General features: G+C 30.6%; 2 protein-coding genes and 1 long non-coding RNA gene across 3 annotated transcripts; 2 read left to right on the forward strand and 1 right to left on the reverse strand.

Annotated features, from left to right (window-relative positions):
* Nucleotides 1-519: 519 nt before the first annotated feature.
* Nucleotides 520-1,458, reverse strand: LOC128290691 (uncharacterized). Its single transcript, XR_008280479.1, has 2 exons — nt 1,389-1,458; nt 520-770 (listed from the first exon to the last, which is right to left on the reverse strand). It is a non-coding gene; the product is annotated as an uncharacterized LOC128290691 (long non-coding RNA).
* A 6,863-nt stretch (nt 1,459-8,321) lies between these two features.
* Nucleotides 8,322-9,266, forward strand: LOC128290261 (LEAF RUST 10 DISEASE-RESISTANCE LOCUS RECEPTOR-LIKE PROTEIN KINASE-like 1.2). Its single transcript, XM_053025510.1, has one exon. It carries the CDS (start codon nt 8,379-8,381, stop codon nt 9,231-9,233), a length of 855 nt encoding a protein of 284 aa, XP_052881470.1. The 5' UTR covers nt 8,322-8,378; the 3' UTR covers nt 9,234-9,266.
* Nucleotides 9,267-11,496: 2,230 nt separating this feature from the next.
* Nucleotides 11,497-15,590, forward strand: LOC108454354 (LEAF RUST 10 DISEASE-RESISTANCE LOCUS RECEPTOR-LIKE PROTEIN KINASE-like 1.1). Its single transcript, XM_017752787.2, has 4 exons — nt 11,497-13,115; nt 13,325-13,357; nt 14,064-14,312; nt 14,404-15,590. The coding sequence occupies exons 1-4, from the start codon at nt 12,374-12,376 to the stop codon at nt 15,378-15,380; spliced, it is 2,001 nt and encodes a 666-aa protein (XP_017608276.1). The 5' UTR covers nt 11,497-12,373; the 3' UTR covers nt 15,381-15,590.
* Nucleotides 15,591-16,736: the final 1,146 nt, after the last annotated feature.

The raw sequence follows: 16,736 nt of genomic DNA on the forward strand, positions 1-16,736 counted from the left end.
TCAAAACTTGAAATTAAGATCCGTAAATTTTTCATGAAACTACACTCATATATATATCTACTAATTTTTTTCTAGAATTTTTGACTTAGCCAATTAGTACAGTTTATTAGTTAAAGTTTCCCCTATTTCAAAACTCGACTGCACTGACCTCTTCTTACTACGAACCATTTTTCTTCCTGTAAAAAATTCATATGACTAAGTCGTTTGTTTCTCTCAAAACTAGATTCAACAAGCATTCTAACCATATAAATTATACCTTCTAATTAGTTTTGTACAATTTATGGTGAATTTCCAAAGTTGAATCAGGGATCTAGAAATCACTCGACCCTGTTTCACTAAAACTCAGATATATCATAAAATATAATACTTTTACCTGTTTTGCTTATTCCATAAGAAAATATACATAATAAGATTTAATTTCATATATTATTCATCTTCAAACTATGTTTCTACAATTTTTAGTGATTTTTCAAAGTTACATCATTTCATTACTTGAATCTGTTTTAGGTTACTTTCACATTTTTCATAATTTTCATGTGATAATCATCATTCAATCATACATATTAATAAACATGTATATCATCAGCTATTTTCTTAGCTAATCACTAGCAAGTATTTACACATCATTCATTATTCATATTATACCAAAAGTAGCTAAGTTTCTATACATGCCATACCCAAAACAAAACGTCTAGTTATACCGAGTTATTTCTTTGATAGTGTGATCGGCCTCCGACATTTCCTTCGATCCCCGAGTGACTAGATAAGTACTATAAGAAGAAGAAAATAAAGAGATTAAGCACTAGGCTTAGTAAGCTTACAAGCAAATAAATCACAACATTCAACATAATGAATAATTATGCATAATATCATCTAACATCATAAATTTCTTTACTTCTCAATTTCTATCTTCTTCTTTATTCCCTTACCTTCTTTCTTACGACCTTTCCTTTTCATAAGTATAATCTACTTTTCCTTTGCTGTTAATTCACTGTAATTTAACTCGTATCCTGACCCGTTGAACCACTCGGAATACTAAGGATACTAGGTCGCTCTGTCTATCAATATCTCGCCAATGCCATGTCTTTGACATGGACTTACATGAATTATTCTGTCTCCAATGCCATATATAATATGGACTTACATGGCTCAATCCTGTCTCCAAAGCCATATTTCTAATATGGACTTACATGGCTCATTTCATTACATCTGTCAACCCTAATATCCTAACATTCCTAGGGTTCAACCGGGGCTTTCTAACACTTTTCCTCTGTCACTTCACCTTAAATTCGACTTTAAATATTTTCATAACATAATATATAAATGCTGGAAATTGAAAATAATAATGTAAAATAAAAGAATATTGCATTTATTTACTGTAAACTTACCTCGATACAAAATGTGACTAAACTTTACAATTTAGTCCTTTACTTTTTCTTTTCCCCGATCTACTCTCAATTTCGCTCTTCTTGATCTATAATAGCAAATTTAGCTTATTTAATATCAACATTTATCAAAACAACCCTTTACTCAAACTTTGGAAAAATTACATTTTGCCCCTAAACTTTCACATATTTGCACTTTTGCCCCAAGGCTCGTAAATTAAACTTCATCCTATTTTCTTATGTTTATGACATGCTGATCATTTTTCCTTCTATGGCAACATCAAATTCACACACTAACATGTACTTATGACTATTAGGTATTTTTACCGATTAAGCCTTTTTACTCGTTTTCACTTAAAACCAAGTAGCACAAGACCAAGTAGCACAAGTTGTCTAACATAATTTAAAACCTCATATTCCATCATAAAACATCAAAATACACAAATTTCACCTATGGGTATTTTTCCAAATTTGATTCCTAACTTAAATTATTGCTAGCATAAGCTTTATCGAGCTAGGGACTTCAAAACGTAAAGATCATTAAAAGCGGGCTTGGAATCACTTACTATGAAGCTTGAAAGTTGAAGAAACCCCAGCTATGGAGAGAGGTAAGGTTCTGCTGGTAACTTGAAGAAGATGATACAATTTTATCATCTTTTTACCTTTTATTAATGTTAATAACCAAATGACCAAAATGCCCTCCTTACTAAACTTTCAAAATTCCTTCCATGTCCTAATTTTGTCCATGAACTTAAAATTGGTCAAATTACCATTTAAGATCTCCTAATTAATATTCCAAAATAATTTCATACTAAAACTTCTAGAATGCAAGTTTTGCAAATTATTCGATTTAGTCCCTAACCTCAATTTAAGCACTTTATGCATAGAATTTTATCACGAAATTTTCACACAATCATGTAATCATACCATGAACCTCAAAATAATAATAAAATATTTTTTATTTTATTTTTTTTTACCCTGAATTTGTGGTTTCGCAACCACTGTTCCGTTTAGGCCCTATTTCGGAATGTTACAACTTGCCTTTTTCGTATTCATAGTTAGTTTTTTAACCATTAACCATGTATCTGTATCTGTTTATATCGTTCATCGGGCATATTTTTCAATGGCTAAATGACATGCTGATGATATGTAAATGATATCTGGATATGATTTCTTATTGATGACTTGTATATGTTTTCATGATTTTTGATGTTATATCATGACATGATAATGTTTGATATTGCACAAGTGGTATGTTTAAAACAACTCGTATATATGATCCACACTTGCTGAATGCTTGTGATTGACAGGGTTAATGTTAGTTAAAGACTTTGTTAATTACTAAACTATAAAAATACAATAAGTTATATTATTTCAACCTGTGAACTTACTAAACTCGTAGAAGCATACTTGTGTCATTTTTTCTTGTTTTCTTATAGATATCGTTTTGCGGAACCAGACGATCGAATCAAATTGAAGATCACATTATCCAGCTATCTTTCGGTAAACTTTGAAAACGTTGATTTTGGGTATATGTGGCATGTAATAGGAGTATCTTGTGTTAGTATATTAATGTTCATATTAAGTGGTATGTTTTGTACTAATATATCTATAAGTTGAATGTTTGTGACAAATAATGTGGTGAATCATAGATTGAATGTGAAATTTGAATGTCATGATTTGTTACTTGTATTGATCATCTTGATAGTAAATAGTTTAATGAATATGATTTGTTTATTGATTATCTTTTGGTGCAAGAAATTATTTTAAATTGTTACTTTACATGATCTTGTCTTGTTATGTTTGAACTTGGCTAGATAATGACTTTGGATGATAAGTTTGAATGTTGTTTGTGATGGTGCCTTATGGCATATTGGTTAGATTTAAATATGTAGCATGTTTTGATATGTTTTGGGGTGCGCTTAAATAAGTTTAGGGAATGGATATTTACATGCTAGTTGCATAAGAGAATTGGGTTAAAGACTTGTATTTTTAAGTTGAGATGTGTATGCATCCTTAAAAGTAGTAGGTGATTTGAGCATGAATTGAACCTTTAAACTTATGATTTTTAACCATTTTGAATAAAGTATCGATAAAAAGAATCAAGGTATTGATACCAAACCAAATGAACAGTTTAAATTTTGACAGAATGCCAAATTGGTATTGGTATTTTTCACTAATATTGATAAATCTTTAATAAAATCGATACCTCTAAAAATGTATCTATAAAAAATTTTTGAACCAAATTTTTATTCTAAATTTCACAGTATGTCAAATGGTATTGATATTTAATTTGGTATCAATATCTAATAACAAAATATCAATACCTCTTATGAAGATATCGATACTTTGTGCAAGATTTGAAAAGTTTATAATTTGGTCCTTTTTCATACTTGAGTCTAACTCTTTGTGTCTTAAACTCGATTTAAGCTTGTTTTTGGTATGAATATCATGTTATATGAACACTTGTCTATTAACAATTGTTTTAATTAAATTTTAAATTAAAATTGCACATTTTTTATTTGTTAATTGTTGTAGTATCCCGTAACCCTAATCCGGCGATAGAGACGGGTGAGGGGTATTACAAAGCCTATTGAGTTGAGTAGGGCATTAGGAATATTCCTATCCTAGCTACAAATTAACTCATTCATCAGCACAACTAAGGTTAATCCTAATATATTCAATCTAGATTTCAACCCTAACTTTTTTTTCCAAGATAATTTAAGATTATCAAAATTGTTACAGCCTGATGATGAAGCAAGCAAATTAAATAAGCACTTGACTAAACAATTAATTAACATAGATTAAAATAATTGAAGAGAAAAACAATCAATTAACTAAGATATAGGATCGATAATCACTCCACTAAAATAGAGTTTAGTTCATCTTAAGTTGCGAAAATACCACAAAAAAAGAGAGAGAAGAAATTCAAATAATCTTACGTCAATAAAAAGTAAAAGAAAATAATCTAGAGAGAGAAAAGATGAATTTGTGTTAAGCTCTCCCGATCTCCTTGTCATGGCAAGCTTAAAGTTTCCTTGATGCAAGAGAGTTTTCTTTTCGCCTCCAAATGAGTTCTTACTCTTTCTTTTTTCTCAAAAGTTTGTAATCATGAAACATTTAAATTTTCTGCTTTTATTTTCGAACAAAGAATTCCATTAGAGCAGACTACTTGTTGCCAAATTTTATAAAAGCTCTATCTGTTTCATTCTTCATTCTAGACCTTTTGAGATGGAAATAACAATTATATCCAAACTAATTCTAAAAAATGAAAAATAACCAAAATGTGAATAAACATAATTAATCTATAAAAAACTATAAAATCTAATAAAAGCTAACCTAAAACTAAAATATTACATAAATTATACTAAAATAACTCTAAATATAGAAGTTATTGATAATAAACCATCAATATACAAATTTTTTTATAAACTCAAACACTATTAAATTCACAATATTTGACTATAGTTTCTTTTTTATTGAGTTGAAATTGAGTGTCCATCGCCAATAGATATTATTAGATTTTCGAGTTGGTATCACAAGCAAACTTAATATTAACTCAATTAGAAAATGATGATTTTTTTTTACAAAATAACAAATATATTAATGAGGGTATTATGTCTTTTATATTTTTATATAAAATCTATAAAAATAAATTTAAAACCAAAATAAATTTAGAAAACTACTTATACATTGGTTATCTCTAAAAGTGTCAACTTTATTATTTGAATCAAATCCATGTTACTTTTATACACAAATTTTTTCATTCATATACTAATTTAATAATCTCATATGTAATCAAAGAAATCTATTAATAAAATTTCCAATCGATTCACACAACAATTAAATCCTCTTTTAGTCATGGTGAGATGGAATCTTGGAGAATAATTTTAATATATTTTATTTATTTTAGATGAATTTTAATATATTTTATTAATAAATATAAATAAAATTTTAATAAAATTTAATAATATATTTCTATTTAAATGTAAATTTAATATTTTATTATTTAATACAATACAATATAATTTTATTTTTAATTTTAATTTTTATTATATACCTACACTAATTTTAATTTAATGTCCTTAATGATCATTTTAAATTTTCATCTCACTATCACTGTTGCATTCGAATCCAAACATATATTTTGTAATTAATTTTAATTTTATTACTATAATATTTAATCTCATCTTTACAATTAATTGTAATTATTATTTTTAACTTAACTGTAACTAATTAAAGTAAAGGGCTTTGAGTACCCTAGCACAGTACAAACATGTAACTGAATTGCAGCTTAGGTTATCCAATTAATATTTTACACTAAACAGGAGGTAAAAAGAAAGTTAAATAAATAATATTAGCATTAAGTGAGCATCAAAGGCCTTAAGTTTATAAAAAAATTTATCGCATGTGTATGTGTAAAAATTATATATTTAGAACATAAATATTAATTTAAAAATGACATACGATAAATAACAAAATTCATGGTTTGAAATTAATTAGTAACAATACGTGAAATATATACAATATTAAAATAAAAAATAGTTTAAATTGTGAGTAAAAGAAATTTAAACAAATTAATATATCTTACTAAGAATATTAAAGACACTACAGTTGTTTATCATGGTATTGTTATCAATCTTGAGTTAATTTCGAGTTGAATTGTAATGTCAACTCAATTAACAACATTATCAATATATAAAATTGAGGAGATAATAAAGTACACGTAATAAAATTAAAATGTAAATATTATATTAAAATAAATCTTTGATTTAGTGGCACATTTAAAATTTTATTGATACAAATAGTATAAGTTAAAAATCCGATTATGCAAATTTTTATTGGGTTTAAAAATTTAAAATATTCTCACGTAATATAACTTATTTTAATTATAAAAAAATATTTTTATAATTTTTTATCTAAGTTGATATTTAATTGACTCATAACATTAATTTAAACTTAAAATGATAATATGGATATAAAATGAAAGAAAATCAATGTGTTAATTAAGTTTTCAACTATTTTAATTTTAAAACAATTTTCTTATTGTCTTCCTAAATAATTTTATATTCCACAAATTATTTTTTAAAAATTTCAACTTTTTAGTAATTTTCGTTTAAAAGAAATGAAAACAAAAGTAGGTTCTATTATTCAGAAATCAAAGGGCATCGCCATATGAAATTAGTCTATTCTTAGAAAGAAAATGCATTTTACCCAATTTTCAATCTCATTTAGGTATTGCATTCAATTCTTAGATTAATCCCTATAGTGCATCAATCAATCCGTGTCTTGGCAACAAAATTTTGTTTTTCGTTCTCTAATGAAGATTTGGCGTCAAAAATTTATACTTTAAAAATACTTCTTAAAAATAGAAATTAAACACTCTTAACATCTGAAATAAAGTATTTTTTGGCTAATTTTTTATTTGAGAAAAACATTTTTCTCTAAAAAATAACTTATTTATGAATATTTGAAAACACGTGTCATTTATTTAAATTCTTTTCTTTTTTTAATGTAATTACAAAATTCAAGAGTACAATTAAATATTAATATATTAAATGAAATAAAGTAAATTAAGTAATAAAAGTAGACTATATTTAAAAGACTCAACATAAAATTAAATCAAATTCACACTCAAGTGTATCTGAATTTTCAATATTTCTTTAGGGTAAAGAGGAATGGAAGTGCAAAATATATTCAAGTGTTTAAAGAAGGCGAAACCACTTGGTTGGTCAACTTGTGCAACTTCCCTTCTAGGGGCCCCAATTAGGCCATTATTGAACTCAATTCAACGGTCTAAGATATAAGGCTGATCATTTGGACAATTTTTGCTCAAGTTTTCGGAGTTAAAGACTCCATTTTGAACATTAAAATCTACCCTCCTAATCTATTGACACTTGAAAATACTCAATAAACAAAGTCAACCAAGAAAAATCTAAGCTCCACTTCTCGAATTCATCATGACCGGATCATAACGATTTTCCTATTCATAAATTTTTAGGTAAATTATATCATCAATTACTAAATTATGATTAATTTTTTGTTTTGGTCATTTAATTAAAAAAAGTTATAATTTGATCATTAAATTATTTAAACGTTTTTATTTAAGTAACTGGGCTATTATTTTGTTTTAAAAAAGTTCTATCAGCAAGCTCCAAATAATAATTTGACTATCGATACAATGGATTTGTAGCCATTGATGAGTAGAAGAACATATCTTAGATCCAAGCGGTTTGACAGTCAGTGTCAGATATTAAAAAAAAAATTTAAATTTTGGTTTGTAAATTCGTAACGTCTAAAGCTATTTCATGAAAAAAAAATTGAATTGTAGAAAAAAAAAGGAAAAAAAAAACTTACGATTGATGTAAACAATGCGAATAAAGAAATTCATATAACATTGATTTTAACAACTAAATGACTTAAATGAAAATATTTTAATAGTTCAAGAATCAAATTATAACTTTTTAGTTAAATGACCAAAACAAAAACAAGAACAAGGTAACTAATAATATAATTTACTCTAAATAGTACAATCTCAAGTTTTAAATCATAAAAATGGCTTCATCTTAGCTTGTGCAAAGTATAATATTTATAAACTCACATTGGTCCAATAGTTAAGTTTATATATCTATATGACATCAAATCATATTATTGTTTTAATATCTGTTATTAAGCAATTACTTTCAATCGGAGATGACGTAACGATTAGCCTTACCTTAGGTTCAAAGTTTGATTCAACTCTTGGACTTTTGGTTTTATTATTATTTTAAATATACAGTATAGACATAACCAAGAATAAATAAATAAAATTGAAAAATTGAAAAAGATGGAATGGAATTAAAGTTTCAAAAAGAACTTTACCCCAGAATCCAACCAATTGCAGGCAGCTAGGTGGATGGTATTAAGGAGGTGTAATCTACATCACACAGTAATAGAAATCCCCCCACGTCCCCTCACCCACTTTTCCTCTTTATAATAATATATTCATGGTAAATGCTTATCTTCTTTCCCCCATCATCACACTTCCCAGTTTCCCAAATGAATCAAATCCGATCCATTGACCTTGCATCACCTCTCCTCCCGGCATTAAACTTGGTACTCTTCAGTTTCATTTTCCTGCCCACAACAGCTTTTGCAGTGGACGAAAATTTTACCATCTGCAGTGTGCCCAGATATTGTGGTAAGCTAAACATAAAGTTCCCTTTCTTCATCCAGGGGCGGGATGACCCGAGATGCGGTTATCCAGGATTCGAAATCCATTGCAGAAACAACACAAACCCAATTCTCAGCTTGGGTGATGGCAACTATAGCATCGATGACATCTTTTATCCCAACCAATCTTTCCTCGTTTCCAGAGCTGTTCGTTTTGAGAGAGATTCCATTTGTAACCATAAAATCCGAAACATATCCTTGCCTAATGACCGCTACCAGCTTCCTCCCGGGAATACAAAAATAGTTTTTCTCTTTAATTGCAACTTAACCTCCATCCCGATACTTTCACCGCACAAGATTAGTTGCCCTGCTGAGAATGAAACTAATTCAACGTTGGCACTGTTCCATAGCGATCCGCAGCTGAAGTTTGCTTCAGAAAATTGCAAGGAAAGGGTAGAGACGCCTGTGGATTGTGACCAAGGAAATAGATTACATGTTGAAGGTCTACTGAATAAAGGGTTTGTGTTGAACTGGATAGCGAGCAACTGCAGCATTTGCGAGAAGTCTGGTGGCAAGTGTGGATTCGATTATCGTACCTACCATTTCAAATGCTTTTGCCCCGACAGGCCTCACGCTTGGCACTGTACTCCTGGTATGAATTTCTCTCTCTCTTTCTTCTTGTTATTTCATGCATAGTCTCTAAGTAATTCAACATTTGCCATTGACCATTTCCTTTCACCGGAAATGGTAAGGGTCGAGATGCTGTCAGAGTATTTTTTTTGGTCATTTCAATACACTAATCATATACAGTCCATTAATTAATCATATTTAATGACTACATATTAATCAATAAATTATGATTAAACTTTTATTTTAGTCATTTAATTAAAAATAACAGTACAATTTAATTATTAAATTGTTTAAAGTTTTCATTTAAATCATTAAACTGAAAAAATCGATATTATATGGCTTTCTCTATTTGTGTTGCTTGCACCAATCAAAAAGTTGTTTTTTTTCTCTTTTATAATTCAATTTTTAATTATAGACATCACAAATTTATGAACTAAAATTTAAATAATTTTTTCTCTAATTTCCAACACTGACTGTCAGGTTAACTTAGATTTAAAAGTATATTTTTTTACTTCTCGATAAGTATTATCCATCGCACCAGTCGTTAAATCGTCACTTGAAACTTGCCAATAAAACTTTTTTTCTTTAAAAAAAATTTCATAACTAAATGAATTAAATAAAAAATTTTAAATAATTTAATAATTAAATGATAATTTTTTTTAATTAAATAACCAAAATAAAGACTTTCATTTTCTGATAACTACTTGCATAGCTTTCCCTAAAAGTTAGTAGACAATAACAACAAATGAGCCAAACCCTTCTCCGGCTGCTTAGTCTGCTGTTCCTTTAGCCCCACTCTAATTAAGCAGCAGCCAGTAGGCGGATCCCACATAGTACAAGATTGAATTTCCAATGAAAGGATAGTTTTTTGGAGCAAACATGTTTTTATACTCTGCCTTTTATCCTCACGCCTTTTATTTTAACTTAAAATAGAAAAAAGGAAAAACAGAACAAGTTTGTTCTGTCCTTAGTTGATTGAAAAGTTGGAAATTTAGAAAGAAATAGCATTCTCCGGAATCCAGTTTGTAGAAAAAGTGGTCCGTATAACCACAATAATAAAAACCTAAGTTCGGCTTTAATGCTTTAAGAGGAACCTTTGGAACTAATATTACTGGCCTTGTGTGGGTAGTACGGTATTGGGTGATTTGTAGCAAAGTTACTTTGAATTAGGAGTTGGTATATAGGATTTTGTGATGGACGGACACAATGGTGTGAAATAGCATTGTGTGGATAGTTGTTTTCCAATCCTAAACCAACGCAAGTTCTTCGGATTTCATCTCACCTAATCAAACCATAAAATAAAATATCATTTTGTATAGTCTTATTGTTGTCCGATGTAATTGTTTGTTTTTCATAAAACGGACATGATGATTTCATTTAGAATATAACAATATTGCATTTGTAAAAGTTATTTTTAATTTTTCACCTCTTTCAAACTATTATTAATATATTTAATCATATACTTTTGTTGAGGTGAAACAACACACAAATTCGTTATTGTTTTCTTTCAGTAGGTGTTGTAGAGCAATTGTTAAAGAGTTGCACCTACAAAGTTGTCAGTTTGTTTGTAGGGAGCAAAGAGGCATCTCTTGAAACAGCTATAGAATAGAATCGCTGAATTAGATTTCTATGTAGATTGAGCTCATAGCATGGTTTGAACTCATGACTTTTAATTTTAAAAGGAGTGATGAATAATTTTGTTCTTAGATTTAAACCAGTTATAAATCATCTATATGTTAGAGGTTATGGGTTCGAATCAAACCATGATTATTTTATCTACATAAAATTCATTATTTCACTCTTTAATGATTCTATTCTATAGTGATTTTAAGAGACACCCTTTTCCTCTTTACAGAGCAAGGGGACAAAACTTTGCGGGTGCAACACTCTTTAGCGATCGATCTACAACACCCATCCAAAGTAGGAAATAATTAGAGGTGTTAAGGCACTAATCAAGTTTGGGTTGGGCTTAGGCATGATATATATTAACACACTTTATACTTATTTAAACTCGGCTTGAAATATAAGTTTAAAATTTTGTTCAAATCCATTCATATTTGTAAATAGTTAATCCAAACCTATTTTAGGCTCAACCATATTATTTTATTAAAAATTAAAATATATTTAAATTATTTAATATTTAATAATTTAAAATATTTTTATTTATTAAAATTTTATATATAGTCATCTTAATATTTACATTACATAATATATAAAAATAACATAATATACCATGTTATAGACTTGTTCAAGATTTGAGCCTGACCCATATTTAAAATAGGTTTAATTTTTTTACTTAAACTTAATATTTTTACTCAAACTTTCATAAATTTCGGATAAACTTTAGAGTTTAGGTGAATAATGCGATTCATAAATAAATCTAATAATAACAACATAAAACAAATGTGGTTTTTATTTTTATTAGAGAATCATACTAATAATTCAACGATAGTCTTATTTGGGTGATAGGAAATAGTCTCCCTTAATTTGAAGAGATAGGAAAAATCCGTGGATAAGAATGGATGGTGGTTTGAACCCTAGTGCTCATGAATCCGAATTCAAACCACTCCATTTTTATTAATATTTAACGGTATGGATTCACTCTTCAGTAACCTAAGAAGCATCCTTTGCTCTCTAGTGACACCGTAATGTTTTACATAAAACTAACTTTGACATTTGGCTTCGAATTCTTGTGGATACCCCCATGGAATGGAATTCAGTAATGAAAACGCTCTTCTTTTTCCCTCTTCCCTTCTAACCCATCCCCTACTTCTGGCCCAAAGACCAACCATTAACAGGTTGTTCAGTTTGGTTTGGCTCTGAAAAACATATTCCAAGGTAGACTTGGGTGGCCGCAATATCTGAATTTTCGTTTCATAAATCCATTCACACCAGCGTCCCAATAAGGCTTGGTTATGTCTGGACCATTTTCCTGAACGTTTCAAACAAGCTGCAAATAATGCTTGATATCAGAAATAGTACTCGGGTTTGTCTGCACGCGAGTCAAACGCGGAGCAATTAAAACGACACTTGCCCTTCTAATGCAATCCAAGTGTCGAACCCCACATTCCTGGTCTTCCAATCCTTCTTAGTCAAGCCTTTTTGGGTGCACATTCTGTGGTCAGTTATCGTTATTGAAGCACCAAGGAAATAAATAGTAATACTATATGAAAACGCTCAAGTGAGAGAAGTTGGGTCATCTTCAAATGGCTGATGTCATGCCCTTGTTGATTTTGCTGCTTCTCTCGCAATTCTTGATTCTTCACTCAGCTGAACCTTGCCCAGTTAGCTTCCAGTGCGGAAATCTTCTTGGTGACTTAAAATTCCCATACACTGAAGAGAGTCGCCCGGCGTGCGGGTTGTTTGTAGTTAAGGATTGCAATGGAACCAATCCGAGTGTGCAGCTAGACCGGGTAGGACAATGGTATCGAATTCATAAAATCTCCCAAGCCGACACCCTTACCATTTACGACGAAAGCCTTGTTCAGCAACTGAGGAACAGGGATTGTAGTCGTCTGTCCATGAAGAATTTTTTACCCCATCTTCCGTATGTCACTTTCGGCCCAATTGCCTTGTGTACATGCAAAACCGCTTTGAATGCTAGTTTTCTAGAACAAGTGCAACTCAACCACACTGCCTGCAACAATTATACCATATACTATCCTCCACCCGAGACATGCAAAACTCATAGATTATCAAGGCTTTGTCCTTGCTCCACTGTTCGGCTCCCTCTTACCAATACTCCACCGAAAAACGGTACTCACTCGTTTATTTTATTAACTCCCTATGTATCTATAAAAGTTAACGTATCTAAGCCTTGTAAGGAGTGTCATTGGGGTGGCGGTACCTGTCTAGGTAGGAACCGGAGGTTTTACTGTACCAATGATATATCCAATTGGAATGGCGATACATGTCTGGGTAGGAACCGGAGGCTTTACTGTACCAAAGGTATATCCAATCCATCATTTCGATATTGTTAATATTGACATTACAGAGTCTGCTGCATTTTTTTTTCTTCTCCTTCACGGTTGATTATACAACAAAGGTGACTAGGTTTTGACTTGTGAATTACCCATATACACTGACAAAGTGCATTAGTTTTTTTCCTTTTGCTTTTGGGATAAATGTTGACATACATACATACTACTCCTTTGTAGGAACAAACACATTGGGACTGAAGCTGGGACTAGGTAATCTCTCTCTTTCTCAACTCTGTTTTCTGGCAAAAAATAAAATAAAGTACTGACCATACTTTTTATTATTGCTAATTAAATTTATCATAACCAATAAGAAGCTACTGGAAATACAAGTTTAAATTCTGATAAAGCAGGAAAGGTTTTACTAAAAGATTTATATAACCATGAATATAAATTAGGGCTGGAAACATTTTAGATGGAATCATATTTATCACCAGTATCATTATGGTTATCATAACCATACCCATCTTTTTTTTCCATAAACTAAAATAAATTTTATATATTTCCGTATTTTTTTTTTACATTTAATATTTTAACAACCCAACCATTAATTTTATTAATATGACTGTATTTCTACTATATTGATGTAAAATATTATCTATATTAAAATATATTTAACGGTTGAAATATTTTTACATAAAATAAATAGTTAGAAAAGTCTAATATACTCCAAACTTGATAAGTATAATTCATATGATGATTGGATTGTCAAAATATTAATTATACAAAAAATCTTTTTTAATGGTTCTAATTAATTTATGGCATTTTAATTTTTTTTCAGAATTTTTTGATATTATAATAAAATATTCATATTGAGATAACTCCTTCAAAATACAAACTCAATTTAACCAACCTTAAATTTTATTCGTTTAACCTTTTAATCTAAATTCCTAAAAGTAGTAGGTCGTGATTTACGTAGGAATTGGAGGCTCAGTCACAGTAATGATACTGATATTTTGCATCTTTGTGGTCCGGCGTCGACCTGCCTCTTCAAACTTTCTCAGAGGAAAATCTCCATCCCATCTCTCTTCAACATCGGACCTTGAAAACAACGCTACTGTCTGCTTTGGACTTCCCATCTTCTCCTATACTGAACTTGTGGAAGCCACCAATAATTTTGACGATGACAAAGTCCTCGGTGATGGTGGCTTTGGGACTGTCTATTTTGGTATGACGCTCCCCATCCATACTACTACATGTCTCCTTTGGCCTATCAAAGCCCTTCATGATTTGATCTTCTCCCCTTTGGTCTCGTGTAGGGAAACTCCGAGATGGGCGAGAAGTTGCAATCAAGCGACTCTACCAACACAACTACAGACGCCACGAACAGTTCATGAACGAAGTCAAAATCTTGACCCGCTTGCGCCACAAAAATCTGGTCTCTCTCTATGGTTGCACTTCGCGCCGTAGCCGCGAACTTATCCTTGTTTATGAGTTTGTTCCTAATGGCACCGTTGCCGATCATCTCCATGGTGATCATGCACAGTCCGGTTTGCCTGCATGGCCTGTTCGAATGAGCATCGCAATAGAAACCGCAACTGCATTAGCTTATCTCCATGCCTCTGATATCATACACCGTGATGTTAAGACTAACAACATTCTCCTAGATGAAAATTTTTCTGTCAAAGTAGCAGATTTCGGGCTTTCTCGTTTGTTCCCCAATGATGTCACCCATATCTCCACTGCTCCACAAGGGACCCCTGGCTACGTTGACCCGGAATATCACCAATGTTACCAGCTTACTGAAAAAAGCGATGTTTATAGCTTTGGGGTCGTTCTCATTGAACTCATATCATCAATGCCTGCTGTTGATATCAACAGGCATAGGCATGAAATCAATTTGGCAAATTTAGCAATTAGCAAGATTCAAAAGTGTGCATTTGATGAGTTGATTGACCCTAATCTTGGGTACAAATCATGTGAACAAGTTGCAAGGATGACGACTTTGGTTGCAGAGTTGGCTTTTCGATGTTTGCAGCAAGAGAAAGAACTGCGGCCTTCGATGGAAGAGGTTTTGGAGGAACTACAGAGAATAAAAAGTGAAGCTTACGAGTCGGAGAATGTGCAACAGGAGGAACACTCTGATAGTGAGGTGCCGATGAGTGTAGGGCAGCCTCCTTCGCCGCCAATCGGTGATCAGATTGTATTATTGAAAAATATCCAGCTGCCACCTTCTCCAGTTTCTGTGGCAGATAAATGGATTAGCCAGAGAACTACACCTAATTCCAGTGAATGAATGTTTTTCTTTACTATGCTGCTTATATTCAACTGTCATTGCCGTATTATAGAGGAAATGTAAATAGTGAAGGGAGTAGTCAATATTATATTTTTGAACAATGTTCATATTCTGCAGATCCTATTTCAGGCTTTCCTGCTTTCTGCACCTCATCTTTCTTAATTATAGATGAATAAATGACCTGAAGAATTTTCAGATACGAAATAAAAATTGGGTTTTAGCGGCATTTTATCAAAAAAGGTTGCAAAAATTATAAAACACAGAGCAATAGCGACGTTTTGGGTATTTTTATTTTCATATTTTTATGTTACCTTTAAATTTAAAAATTAAAAAAACACAACCTAAATAAATTTAGAAAAAGAAACTATATACTTAAATCTAAAAAATTAAAATCTTGAAGTTTTTTATTTTAGCTAAAATTTTATTAGCTTTTTATATAATTTTTACAGTTTCTTTTTTGTATAAAGTTTGGTCTTCTAAATATCTTTCCTATCTCAAACTCAACAGGTAGTCAATAAGCACTAAAACTGATTTTTCACAGTTTTCTTCTTCTATTTCAGGTATGTTAAGCTTCTCTTTTATCCTTTTTTTTATTTTCTGTAATCTTTTGCTACTTTGGGCCTCTTGTAATATAAATTTCTTTCTTTTCTTTCTTTTTTTGCAGCATTTTCAACAGCTACTTACCATGGTTTTGAGTTCATATTTCGACCGGCAAACTAATGTGCCAATGAATGAAAGAAAAACAGTTGAAGCTGAGAGTGAGACTCAGCTTGTTGCTGCAGATGGTCTTGAATGCTACTGGAATGCATTTGAGCTGCCTTATACTTTTCCTGCTTCTTACCTTGACCCTCAAAACTACACTTCATTACTTCCATTATATTCCATTCCACCTGAAGTCATCCCATATGAAACTTTCACGATCCATTGGTGATATGGATGTTGGGGAGTTCATTGTTCCTATTCCATACGTAAAGCAAGTAAAGGTTTGTCTTACTCTTTCATAATCTACTTGCATAATGTAATTTATATCTTTTAGTTTGCCTGCCTGATATCTTGATTTAACTTGTGCACTTAATAGCATTGGATATCGATATTTTATTTGAAAGGGCCTAAAATTAACTAATTCGAAAAGTATTGGTCAAATTAAAATATAAGAACTAAATGCAAAACTTTAAAAAATACTCATGATCTTCATTGAGGAGATAAACATTAAAAGGTCTCTAAGGATTCCTTTAGATTCTGTTAATTATTCATGATCTTCTATCTTTATTCATTTTCTTAAACAAAAACTATTAATTTAAGCATTGAAGAGTGATTGAAATGCAAACTTTGCTTGTTGTCCCTAGTTGCATCGGC

This window comes from Gossypium arboreum, chromosome 3 (genome assembly GCF_025698485.1).
Source record: "Gossypium arboreum isolate Shixiya-1 chromosome 3, ASM2569848v2, whole genome shotgun sequence".
Classification (NCBI taxonomy): Eukaryota; Viridiplantae; Streptophyta; class Magnoliopsida; order Malvales; family Malvaceae; genus Gossypium; species Gossypium arboreum.